Consider the following 14,326-nt stretch of genomic DNA (forward strand, 5'->3'; position numbering starts at 1 on the left):
TAGCCATAAAGAGTGGTAGAAAGGGTGAGAGGAAAGTTATTTGGAAGTGAACCAGTTAAAGTTAAATTGAGCCAAAAATCTTAAACTAGAACGCAGAGTTTACTAAATTTTCAAAAACACTACCATGCAGAAAGGCGGTGCAGAAACCTCAACCACAGACAAATTCAACCCATAAGTGGAAAGCAACTAAGATCTATCTATCACCAATATGTCACATACCTGCTAAATACTTCTAACTCTTCCAAGGTTAAGGTTGGGCTTCTTTAAAAAGTTTAATTAAATTATAGAAGATAGACTAGGTAAAAGGAATCAGGAATCTGGAAACCGTGTTTGACTGAGAATCACAACCTTCATTCAGCCCCATCATCAGACTCAGATTTCCCTCCAAAAATAGGCCAAGTAGGAAAGGAGAAGTTACGGAAATTTTATTCTTGTGTAACTCATAGAATATTTCTTCCATCGTAGCTGGCCATAATCCTAGTCCTGTTCCCCTTACTTCCCTCCCCCCCTCCCGCAGCGGGAGACAAGCCTGCTGCCAACAAGCCAATCTACCGGACGCAGAATGAGAGGGAGTGAAAGGTCCCCATGACCTCTCTGGAAGAACATATACAATTAATTGTTTGTTCATATTCTTTCAATATTTGAAATACAGGAAAGGTGGTGAAAAGATGAAATGGCCATTGGAAAAATAAACCCAAATCTAAATGATGAGGTCTCCCAGTGACTACAGTCATAAGAGGCAAGGAAAGATAAGAATTGGTCTGCTAACAAGTTCTTTAAACTTATCTACCCTATTAGTTTTTCAAGATTGTTTGGTGACATATGGCGAGTAGTATACCCTAAATGGAGTGTTCAGATCGAGAAGGAATGGGCCAACAAACAATAACTCAAGAGAAAAAAAAACTCCTGTTGGCTCAGAGTTAGTAGGCCAGGAAATGATTGGTAATAACCATTAATATGTGGATAGGATAACCACTCTGTATAACTAACACATACAAATAAATATACATATAACTGACCATTATAAGGTCGTAACACGCATGCTCGAAAATACAAAGTAATATCTATCACGAAAAACCATACACGAACACTAAATTACACAGAGATAAACATTTATAGCAATAAATAACGATTGACTAACTGGCGTGAGTGCTTCGCTATAGCTTTAGCCTAGTTGAATATAGGAGAAAACTTTGTTGAAAAGTCGACTATAAGGGAAATGCTAAATAATGTCGGTTCTAAAGCATTTATCGATACAAATTATTCTCTATCCCTAAATGCCTTAAGTTATAACTTAAAAAAAAAAAATTAATTAATAGGATAGAGATAGTTAAAGATGTGTTAATGAAGTGTGTTTGGGGTTGCGCATAGGAGGCGATGAGACTGTCGCTGCTCCCAATATTGATTACAGAAAAAATATATAAATAAATGCTAAATCAAGGAAGCTGTAAATACTTCAAACAAAAAAAAATTTAAACGGCAGATCTCATAACCACCCATCCCCGTGTAAGTGTATAGTAGACAGTTTGGACCAAACATCAGAATTGCCAAACCCAACACCAGGTAGCAAGAGGAGAGCACGCGCAGGTGAACTCCTTAGCCAAATCCACCTCAGTGTCAGGCACAGCCACCAATGCAGGGTCCCAATGAAGAGTAGAAAAAGAAAAGGAAATGTTATTTGTAAGGTGTAAAATGAAAGAAGAATGAAAATAAACTCAAATTAAACCTAATATCACAATGGCCTTTTCGGAATAGAGAAAATATCTAGTGGCAGATCATTGTCGTGGAGTTGGGAGAATGCACTTTTTAATATGGGATACATGTGCTGACCTCACAAATTTCTTGGTTTTTGGGTCACGCAAGACAACTGTTACAGGGGAAGTAAAGGTCTCAATTCCAAAGGTTTAGACCACATAGGCTGCAACTTGGCTGAGATGTGTTTGGATGCATTACTCAGGTTAAATAGTCGATACATAACTGTATCACCCACTCTAAAGGGAACTTGTGCTCGACCTTTATTATACTGTTTGGATACTTTATCCTTAGCACGGATCAGATTGTCTAGAGCTTTACTCCATCTCTGTTCCATGTTTCTTGGTTCAGAATTAGGTTCTAGAAGTTGGTCAAGATTCCATTTATTTTCCAAAGGAGTGCGGATAGTGTATCCCAAAAATATTTCAGAGGGTGAAGTGCCAGTGCTCTCGTGTTTAGAAGAATTAAAGGCGGTTTGAAAATAATGTAGGTTTTCATCCCACTGAGTATTGTCTTTGTGGTGGAAAATTCGCAAGGCAACTCCGATGTTTTTGTTCACACGTTCAGCGTGCGAACTTTTCGGGTAATAAGGAGAAGTCCTAATGTGTTTAATCCCGAGCTCATCGCACATGTTTTTGAACTGATGAGATTTGAAACAACTGCCAGAATCAGAGATAATAGACTGGGGAAACCCAAAGTAGGAAAATAGGCCTCGTTTAAGGGCATTTACTGTAGTTAGAGCTGTTGAATTCTTAGTAGGGATCATGACTGAATATTTGCTAAATGCGTCTACAATGGTTAGTAGCCACTGGTGACCACGTTTAGTTCTAGGGAGAGGACCAACATAGTCGATCATGATCTTTTCAAAAGGTCTTTGTGCTAAATCAGACGATAGATAACCATATTTTGTGTTTGGGGCTTGCTTACAGCGCTGGCACTGCAAGCATGATTTAAACATGTTAGTTATAGTTGTAGTAAGATCAGAACTGTAAAATATTCTTTTTAACCGATTTAGTGTTTTGGAGATTCCCAAATGTGCTCCAACTGGGGACGTGTGATACATGGCAAATAGCATGTGGTGTAGTTTTTTGGGAACAACAACACGCGGTCTGCTCTGGGAAGGGGTTTTATAAACTAAGACATTATCAATTATTTCATAGTTTGGAGGGTGTTGTCCAGACTTAATTGACTTAAATATATTTTTTAATTCTGGGTCTAGGGCTTGATGTTCTCTTATGTCTTGGAAGGCTTCTGGTAGAGAGAAAAGAACTAAACATTTTGAGGTAGGATTTTTGGGTTTGTTTGTTGAAAGTGTTGAACTTGTGTCATGTTGTTGGGGAGTTGTGGGGTCTTCCTCGTACAAACGAGAGAGGCAGTCTGCAACAACGTTCTCTTTGCCCTTAATGTGACTGACTTGAAATTTAAATGTGTTTATTAAGGCAATCCATCGTGCTATTTTTCCAATTTGCCTGGGGTGGTTCAGCAACCAGGAAAGAGCACTATTATCCACAAAAAGAGAAAATTCTCTATGCTCTAAGTAAGTTCTGAACTTTTCCAAGGCAAACACAACAGCGAGAGCCTCCAGTTCAAAGGTTGAGTAGTTCTTTTCATGGAGGTTCAGGGCACGACTGGCGTAAGCAACAGGTGCTAGGCTGCCATCCAAAGTTTCCTGGGACAAGACCGCACCCACAGCCGTGCCAGAGGCATCGGTCTGCAACGTGAAGGGTTTTTCGAAGTCGGGTAGCCTCAAAACAGGTGAAGATACTAAAATTGCTTTAAGTGTTTTGAATGCCTCCTCCTGAGAAGGTCCCCATAAGTATGGAAACGCCCTTCCTTTTTAAAGAATTTAAAGGCTCCGAAATCTGAGAAAAGCTTTTAATGAATCTCGAGTAATATGAGCACATTCCCAGAAACCTAGACAGTTGTTTTAAATTCTTTGGTGTTGGGTAGGAGTCGATAGGTTTACTTCTGTCAGGATTTAGACTGATTTTACCATTATGAAATATGTGACCCAGGAATTCGATTCTAGGAGATGCCACAACCATTTTTTCAGGACTAACCGTCAGACCAGCATCTCTAAGCCTGTCTAAAACTATTTTAAGATGCTGTACATGCTCGTTGAAACTGTTACTGAAGACAACTAGGTCATCAAAATAAACAAAAAGGAATTTGAATTTTATATCTCCAAAGACTTTGTCAAGTAGATTTGCCAAAACCATGCCACCGGAAGCTAAGCCGAAGGGCAGATAGTTATACTCGTAACAACCTGTGCTTGTGACAAAAGCCGTATATTTTTTGGAATTCTCATCAAGAGGAATTTGATTATAAGCACTTACAAGGTCCAGGTGGGAAAATGAGAAGCCTTCCCTAAATACTGGAATGCTGACTCCACCGTTGGCATGGGAGTGTTCTCCAGCTCAACCATCTTATTTATGAGACGGTAGTCTACCACCATGCGACTTTTACCATTCTTTTTCGGGACTAAAAACGCCGGACTTGAATATGGAGAGTCACTAGGACGAATAATACCCTTACTCAACAGGTCTTTAATATGGCTGTTTAGCTCTTTCAGTTTGGGAGGAGCATAATGAAAATGTTTTGAGCGGACAATCTTATTAGTTGTTATACGGATGGTATAAGATATTAAGTTGGTTTTGCCAAGGCATGGTGTTATGGTATCCGGGTACTGCTGCAATAGGTTTTTTAAAATGTGTTTTTGTTTTGTGTTCAAGTTTTCTCCTAATGTTGGTGCTGTATGAGTTGATTCTATGTTGGGTTGAGCTGACTGATCCTGGAATTGATTAATAATTAAGGTTGTGTCAAAGGAAAAAGTTATTTTACGCTGAGCCGCATTGATCACCATTTTACTGTGATCTACAAAGTCCAAACCCAAAACAACTGCCACCGGTAGGCTATCTGATACAAAGAAAGGAAAAGTCCAGGAAAGGTGTAAAATTTTAAAATGCAATTTAATCTGTTTTTGGAAATTCATGTAAGTACCATTCGCTGTCATGGCTTGAGTTCTGGTGTTAAGTGAGTTGACGTAAAACCCTTTACCTTTCTGTAGGTCCTTAAAGACTGACCCAGATATTATTGAGTATGTGGAGCCTGTATCAATTAGTGCTTCAAGTTTGATTTCCTTTATGGATAGCCAGATAGTAAGGGGATCTACTTTGGGTAAAGAAGGTGCCAAAGAGCGGACAGGGCGATTCACCTTCGGTTTAGGGGAGACAATTTCCCTGTCTAAAAATGCCTCCCTGGGAAGTTTAAATGTTTCGGCCTGGAATTGGACTGACCAGAATAATTAGCTTGCCTATTCTGTTGACCGTTTTGGTAGTTACGCTGACTTGTGTTGTTTTTTGGTGTACTATGTTGGTCTGAATGGTTATTCCCTGATTCCAAGTGTGAATGACCGCCATTACGACTATTTTGAGGTTTATATTGATTAAAGTTACGTGACCGGTGATTTTGGTAGTGGTGTTGACCGTTAGTATGGTTAGAGTGGCCACTGCTTCGGTTGTAAAACAATCTGTTGTTCTGTTGAAAACTTTGATTATATGGTATGGAACTATGAAGGGATGTAGGTGGGGATACGTTGGTTGTTTGTGGAGTGTCGTAATATGTAAGACGTAAGTCATCTACTGTGGGGGCCAATTTTAAAAGATCATTAATGCAGTGTGGTGTTATAAGTCCTGATAAGCAGGCTCTAGTGGAGGGATTGAGACCTGCCATAATAGTAGTAAAGACAACTGCATTATCTACTGTAGGGTTTAAAAATGTAAACATGGCACTAATGTTGTGTACATAGTCAGCTAAGGACTCTGAGTTAGTTTGCTGGCGGTACAAAAACTGATTCTGAGCTTCCCTCAGTGTTCTATCAGTTAAGAGTGAAGTACGTATTGTCTGGACCAGTGAGAGCCAACTAAGATTAGACGTGATAGCATTTAACCATATGCCACGAAGTCTACCCTCAGTCCGCGGAATAGTATTTGTAATAAATAGTTTGTCACTTACAAGGTTCAAGTTGAATATTTCTGTAGCTTTAATTACAAATTGTACGAGGTCTGGGAGGGACGAACCTGAAGTCATAGGCAGGGCTCTAATCATTTCGCGAACAACAGAAGGAAATGTCTCATCACTATCTCTATTATGGCTTGAGAATAACTCGGCAATCTGTGAAGACACTACTTCTGTAGTGCGTTCAGCTGTTGTTTGTGTAAGTTGTTGCATAGCCACTATCAAATTTTGTATATTCGGATCTATTATTGTTTGTGAAGGTGTGTATGTTATGTTGGACTGTACCTCAGATTGTTGTGTGACTGTTGGTGTAACATCAGTCGAGGCTGCTGTAGTTTCTAATTTGGACTCATTAATATTTTCGTCTGAGTCGATTTCACCTAATTTATATTTTTCTTTAATATAAGCACGAAGCTGAACTCTCATTCCCTCAAGTGTACCTGCTGGTGTGATGCCCAATAGAGAGCATTGATCCCGGGCCTGAGTTGCTTTTAACTCTTTAATCCACGCTACAGTTTTGGGGATATTGTCTGGTTTATACATATTTAAAGAGAGCGAAAATAAGAACACAATAAGCTATACAAGGGAAACTGGTACCAATAAGTTTACTTTTGTAATTATTAGACTAGAGGAGTCTGAAAACAATAACAGTAAAAAACAATTATTTCAAACAACTTGGGCTGACCTAGCTTTGAGAAAAATACAGCAAACCAACACCTACTGGGAGGAAAAAAAATCAGGTAGTTACTTTAATAAATTATAAATTAGTTTTATATTGATGTTAAAAAAGTTTAAGTAGTTTAATTTTTATAAAATTTACTCTGTAAATTAGCTTGTATATCTCTTTTGAATAAATAAAAGTTATATTCACATAGCATTGTTAGACTTATAATTATTGTAACAACTGTTTAAGTACCTGAAACAAATGCTCGTATCCCACATTAAACATATTTCCAAGCGAAGTGATATTTAGAACACAAAGGTTAAGATTCTACCGAAAGTAAAATATTGGCTATAACAAAAATAAGAAAGTCACCAACTACCTTACCTGTATTCGTAACTCAAGGTTAGTTACAAATGATCGTCGCAAGCTGTAATTTACACAAAACAAAAGCACCAGTTATTATTATGTGTTTAACACTAACTAATATAACCAACATCTAAACGTATATAAGGCTAAGTCGTAAAATAATTTAAAGAAATCATTCGGTTTACAATTTATTTAAGTGAAAACGAAAACAAATTACCGTTTACTTACAAGGATAACTTACGTAGTACCTTAAAACATTGACCGGAAATTATAAGATATTCGTACTTAACTGTAGTAGTAAAATCTATAAAGTAGATTAAAATAATTAGACTTCGTTATCTACGGAGTGATACAAAAAACCGGATCTGAGGAACTCTGCTTACGCAATTACGTGCTTGCACGGCAAACTGACTAAACTTGTGTCGAAAAATATTACTGCAGTTCCAAAAATAAGAAGATCTAATTCGGATAAAAATATGAAGTAAAATAATTATAACAATTGCGAGCTTAGAACTATAAGTATAATTACAAGGAAAAATGACAAATTTAAATTTTAAAACTGTCTTAAAACGAAACGAGAAATTCTTGTTTGAAACAGACAGACAGACGGAAATTACGAACTCCGTGATAATAAATTTTAAACGACTTAAGCCTTATGAAAAACTTGAAAAAGGAATTGTGGCTGTAATAAATAATAAATGGACAGTTATGTAAATTAAAGTCAACAAAGAAAAATACTGCTTAACACCTATAATTACTGAAAAAAATGGTGTTACAGTCTAATACAAAGTGTACTTCAGGTTACTAGTATAAAAGAAAACTATAGAACTTGGTTAAAAAAGTCGTAACTCTGCTTAGTTAAAGCTTAAATGAGACTTTACTGTTATTAGTTATTAAAAAAATACTATTTAAGAAATATTTAAGAATATATTTATATTTAAGAAATACTTTATAAAAAGGGCAAAAAAGTACGGTATAAATTATTAAGGTTGAACTATGAAATTCTATTAAAGTTAAACTGAGAACAATAAAATAAATGTTTAAATTAATTCAAGTAATAACGGTTTACACTTTAAGCTTATTTTAAATGACTAGATCTAATTTAGTTATCTGATTCTGTAGGTGAAGGTCGCTGCTTCCCTCGTGGCGTCGGTCGCTGCCCCCGGGGTGTTTTACGCCATTGTTTGAGAAATTACCACTGCTATTCGAAAAACTCAAAAAAATGGACGGAAAGCGTGAAATTAAAATTAATGCTGGTTAGGAATGGTGTTGGGAATCCGAGGCGGACGGCTCGCGCTACCAATATCTGCGACCTCGTGGCGTCGCGACCGGAAGGTGGGACCTTATAGAGGAATAATCCGTGGATCCGCCACTAGATTCCGTCTATTCCAAAACCTAACCAGCTTTGATGACTAAATAAATACTAGTAATTTGGGTATAGTTCCGAAAGGTTCCCTAACAAAATACTACTAAAATCTAGACCACCCACGCTAACTTCTCCCGGTCCACCCTGCTCGAAAGCTGCACAAAGGCTCTTGTGCGCACAACCTCCGGTCACAGCCTGAAAACCTAGCAGGAACCATCCTACCAGAACCTGTCCGGAAGAATTCCGGATGGTAGGAGGCTCCTATTGTTTGAGCTAAAGGCTAGAGGTCGGCGCAGCTGGCTATAGCGTTCGCGGCAACAGACGGATAACGCGCGCCAAATTCAAAACTGTAGCGGCACTCGCCGCAGTGTTACAGATTTTTGTATCACTGAACGATGGTAAATGTCCGGAAAAATCCTGTTTCCTTCATCTCTCATTGAGATAGGCTACTCTTGGTTTTCACAAACTTCCTTTCACGACTTATTATACTTTTTCTGGACTAAAACCTTCAAAATCGGGCCCAATCAGATATAAGCAGTATTTACCGTAAATTACTTTTCTCTATTCAAACACATGTGGGGTTTACTTAAAAAGCTCAAATGTTAATTTTGAGCGGCAGTTACTACCTCTGACATGAACATCTGCTCCGTAGCCCAGAAGAGTTTCCACCACCGCCGGTTTACAAGACTCTACCGCTATGTGCAGGGGAGTGTAGTTATCCTGTGGACATACAAAGACAGCTAAGATCAGAAAAGATAATTAAAAAAATTAGAAAAGAGATGAAAAGTAAGATTAATTTAAACATTGAACATTTCATATTTGTAGAGTATTACATCTTGATATTCTGTCTTCGCAGTTGCTCCACTAAAAACTTTTATATTAATCAAAGGATATAACTTAGAGCTAGTTTTAAATTTGAACATTTTATACGACATAATTATTTTAAATACGGAAAGATTCAGTTAGAATCATCGATTAAACAATAAAATAAAATGCATAGATTATTACACTTTCACAATAGTTGTCAATGAAATAAAAAAAATATTTTAAGCTTTACATTGAGACACGTTTGCCATTATTTGCCAAAATAAGAACCTTCCCTAAAAAAACTTGAAGAAATTATCTTTGGGAAGTTGCCATGATCAGTAATTTCACTTGGAAACGTGGAAAGCTCCAGAACATTTATTGCTTATAACATACTAAGTTTTTAAAGGATCATTATAAAAAAAGAGGAGAAAACACTTGTGATTTGCGTAGAAATTTAATATTTTTGGAATAATTGAATTTTTGCATTTATTGTTATACGCAATAAGATGTTCTTAGTTAACTATTATGATCACTAATATTTATTGGCTAATTTTATTCTCAAATATTTTCAATTTTAGCTTTTTATTAAGCTGCTCATGCTGCTGTTGTGCTTTCAACATTATTTGTTTATAAATAAGTTTTTAATTCGACAGAGTGCCTTAGACGTCAAAACAGTGTAATTGTGTTGTTATACAAATAGTATAGTAAGAAGAGAAACTTAAGACAGTTTGATTACCAAGTTGAAACAAAAATGTACTGATGAAATCGCAAAATTAAAACGAACATGTATAAATTTATACAGCATGTACGATATTAAAATGGTTTGGTGAAGAAAGACAGTTTAAAGTGGAAGTAATTTTATTCATATGTGATTGTAAAAGTTGGTCTGTTAAAAAATAAACGTTAAAATTAGTAAATTGTAAACGGCGATTTTTATGATGAATCATTAGTGTAATGCTCTGTTCAGCATAGATTTGGTTTTCATTTGACTTTTAATTTAATTTTTAACACCTTTCATATATCAATCGATATTCCAAAAATCTACAGATAATTTCCTGTATTTGCCTCCAATTGTCTATATCAGACATAACATTCAATTGGAATAATTCCTAAACATTCCTACTAACAAAATATAAAATCATCATTAGTAATTTGAAAATGACGGCCATTAAAACTTTTAGGCTTAGAATATCTTAAAATCCAGCTATTTTCTCTCAAGAGTTACAAAAATAATAGTTATTTAAGGATTTTATTATTAATCTAATGATCCAAAATTATTAAAATTGAACTGATTTAAAGCCCATTTACTTTGACAAGACGTGGCCCACATTGAGGTTCTCAGTAAATAGCCTACAATACAAACACTGAATAAACGGCAGCTCTCAATGTGGGCCATGTCTTGTCACAGTAAATATACTCTAAATCAGTTATTTTATTCGACTTTAATATTTTTTGCAAATTTTATTCGTGTAAATCTTTATAAAAATTGCTGGTTTTTAAGATATTCTAAGTTTAAAAGTTTAACGGCCGTCATTTTGAAAATACTCATGATAATTATATGATAAGTTTTCATTAAATGGGCCTTTGTATCATAGATACTTGAGTCAAATTTGTTATAATTTATTAGTTTTTACGATATTAATTTTTGTATAAACAACCCATACAGACAGACACATTGGAAAAACAATCAATTAAATACTCTAATTATGTTTGGGCTGAAAATTTATATATATATATATATATATATATATATATATATATATATATATATATATCGCAACGGGTTTGATTTCAGCTTAAAATAACAGCAGCCATGAAAACATCTCTAAAAATTTTGTTTAACAAAATATGGCATTTCAAGCTTTATATACTAGTTGTAAAAAGAAATAAAAAAGTTTATTTTTTAACAGACTTATATTTTTGTAAATATAGGAACTGTACAATAGCAGTTGTATTTGTGTGTATAACAGTGATTTTATTGCCAAACACATGTGAAGTCAAACATTGCAACATTCAAAACTTACATATTCCTTTGAAGTATCCTAAAAACATACACAAAGTTCACGTAGAAACTCAAAAAGTCATAAATTAAATGCGAACGCAAGTATGGCGGGAAAATTCGCGATTATCTAAATCTTTACAAAGCTGGCACCACTTTCCAGAATCTAACTACACCGATAAAATAAAAGCTACGGGTTTAGTATAATGTCAAAGACTTAAAAAGCACAATTATTGTTAACTTCTGTTAACAAAATTTCACAATACAATTGTAAATAAAATACAGTACTTTAAAAAATATTTCATTTTATAATTAATAATACAAACCATAGCATACAACCTTCTTATAATGTCATAACTAATTTTAATCTATTAAATAATTGAAGTTTTCCTATCCCAACGGTATTATTTTTAATTATTACTTTAAACTCTGGATACGGTATTCCAACATATATACTAGGATGCATTAAAATGACCTTAAAACATATATTTGTAAAGGGTGTCCTGTAACTCTCTGCACAAAGGTATACCATTTTATTGCTCAGGTCAAGACAAACATATTTCACCATATGAACATGGGTGAAATAATAAAATAAACTATTATGCTTAATTTTCCATCTGTATGTGTTAAAAAAATAATATCATGAACACTAATAAGTTGAATTATTCCAAATTTGGTTCCAATGTTTATTGTAACAAGGCAAATAACCGAAAAAACTATCAAAGAATTATCTGCAGTATTTCAAAAATGGCGGCCAAAGAATTTTAAACTTTGAATGTCTTAAAAACCATCAGTTTTTCTCAAGAATTGCAAGAATAACAATCTTTAGAGGATATAATTAAAAATATAACTACACTAAAATTATTTAAATCGAATAATAAAGAACTAATTTCGAGTAAATTTACTGTGGACAAGACATGGCCCACATTGAGGTTCTCAGCGAATAACAACAATACAAAACTGAATAAACGGCATTCAGACAGATGGGTAACTAAACATCGGAGACCCATGTTCATATGGAGAAATATGTGTGTCTTGACCTGAGCAATAACGTGGTATATCTTTGTCCAGAGACTTACGGGACACAATGTAGAGATGACCATAACAATGAGGTCTGAGAAAACATTACTGCAAAGAAGTAAATCAAAACTCATTCTTATATCACTATAAGGTAAGTATATTCTTAACTCCATAAAAATAATAAATGTAATAACAGTCAAACTAGTAGATACCATATATTTAGATAACTAATATGAGTTACTGACATGCTAATATGGAATGGGAACCTAGGAGTTTTTTGTACTTAGAATGTGCTGATGTCATCCAGAGAACAATAGAAACATAGCCGTTTCAAAGGGTACACATGGCAATTTCAGTTATCCCCACATTTCCCCAAGTATTCTAAAGGACGGGGTTCAGCACAATCCATGGTAAGAAAACCAAACGAGTCATTGCTTGATTTGTTTCGAAGCAGAAGGGCAATATGAGACTGCTAATTCCAGCTAATCAATTGTAGCTGAAGGTAGTAGAAAAACTGAGTGGAATCCTCCTTAAATCGTCAGGGTAATGTTTTTGATACTATTAAACCCAACAATAACTACGCAAGTCAAACTGAGTAGAAGACAGAAATATTTGAACAAAAATATGTGGGCACATTCGGAAGAAATATTCGATTGTTCTACTCTAAAATGTATATGGTTAAATATGTAGTTTAGAAAATTAATTTGCACAACGTTAATTATTATGTAACGAATCTTTAATGCCGGCTTATTAATATACTATGTTCAAAATTTTGGAAGCTCAAGGTTTTATAAAATACTATTTTATTACGAGTGCATAACTCACACATATTTTCTGATAAGAGATACCGAAAATTAGTAGACTTTTTTAAAATGTATATTTTGAAATAGGCAAGGAAACATTTTCTCAAAACAATAAATTACGTAGAGTGTTAGTGGGAAGGGTTGATTCAATAAGAATGTTGGTTTGAACAGATTTGACTCCTGGAATCTGAAATCCATCTGAAGAGATCCAAAACATTCGGCATACTCTACATAGTTTCGACATCAGAGACACCTTGACTACAAACCAATGTAATCAAGATGAAGTGGTGTTCACATTGTCTCATCATGTTTTGAGCTTCTTCGTCGCCGACTTTTTTGGATCTCTTCAGATGGATTTCAGATTCCAGGAGTCAAATCTGTCACAGCGTTAGATTTCAGACGCTGCACTAAGTGGAATGTGAACTGGAGCTGAACTTAACACTCTTACAATACATTAGTCACTAAACGTCAATGAAACGTAATCTATATGGGTCTCTCTAATTCGTTCAGAACGTATTACACCGTTTAGGAGTTTGGGCCACATCAATAACGCGTTTCGCTTAGGTAATATGCAACATTTATCTATCGCTATGTGTCATTATGCCACATAATTATACTAAGTTTTTTAATTAGTTATTTCGGGAATTTATCCATAAGACAACAAAAGATATTCAAAAAAGATCATCCAAATCCCATGGATACACCACCATGGAACTCAATGTTGCTCTGGTGAAATGAAGCTTCATGCAAAATTCAAGTTTGTAGTTCAGTTATTTCCTCTAGATATCTTGCAGACAAACATAAACAGAGTAATGCAATTTTCCAGCTCTTCGAGCGATAGACTAACGCTCAGGTAATAAAACCATAAACGATTGAATTATAATTCTAAAGCTGAACAGAAAGTAGGGTCCGGCAAAGGCCGTTTCACCAAATTCTTATCATATGCTATAAGGATGAGGCCGATAGAGCATGCCTAGTGATAGTGATAGTGACTCACACTGGTCGTGACGTCGACCTTCTCGCCCTTCTGTAACAGGGTGTTGATAATGCCGACATGTCCATACCTGGCCGCCGTGTGGATGCTCCTTGCACCATTCTGTAACACAAAATACTTTATGTAACAAAACAGTCCTATTCTGCAACACTACCTTTGTCGTGTTATAGCATAATCCATCCCAGCGTGTTATCTTTGTTCCATACTTCCTTGAGGGATCTACACTATGAGAAATTACTAGAAAGGAAAAGAAACTATAAGAGTAGGAGTAGTAGAGTAAAGGATTTTAAAATGAATTTCGAAGGAAAAATGTAATGGCCCATGTATGTCTTACCCGACTGTTATCAAAATAAGAAAGATAAATAGATTGTCTTATGATAAAACTGGTTTTAAAAAAATAACTGTATAGACCCATTTAGTTATCTTCGAATAAATAAATAAATATATATATATATATATATATAATATATATATATATATATATATATATATATATATATATATATATATCAATTTTGTTCCATGGTATTTTTAAAAA

General features: G+C 35.0%; 1 protein-coding gene across 1 annotated transcript in view; it reads right to left on the bottom strand.

Annotated features, from left to right (window-relative positions):
• LOC124372073 (ankyrin-1-like) overlaps positions 1–13,890 on the bottom strand; it is a gene marked incomplete at both ends in the record, with an annotated part of 69,289 nt that extends 55,399 nt beyond the window's left edge. Inside the window, 2 exons of the mRNA XM_046830437.1 lie at positions 8,792–8,885; positions 13,792–13,890. Of these exons, the coding sequence (XP_046686393.1) occupies positions 8,792–8,885; positions 13,792–13,890 (193 nt within the window). The remainder of the gene's footprint in view (positions 1–8,791; positions 8,886–13,791) is intronic.
• Positions 13,891–14,326: the final 436 nt, after the last annotated feature.

The sequence above is a fragment of the Homalodisca vitripennis genome, unplaced genomic scaffold, assembly GCF_021130785.1.
Source record: "Homalodisca vitripennis isolate AUS2020 unplaced genomic scaffold, UT_GWSS_2.1 ScUCBcl_2486;HRSCAF=7308, whole genome shotgun sequence".
NCBI classification, from domain to species: domain Eukaryota; kingdom Metazoa; phylum Arthropoda; class Insecta; order Hemiptera; family Cicadellidae; genus Homalodisca; species Homalodisca vitripennis.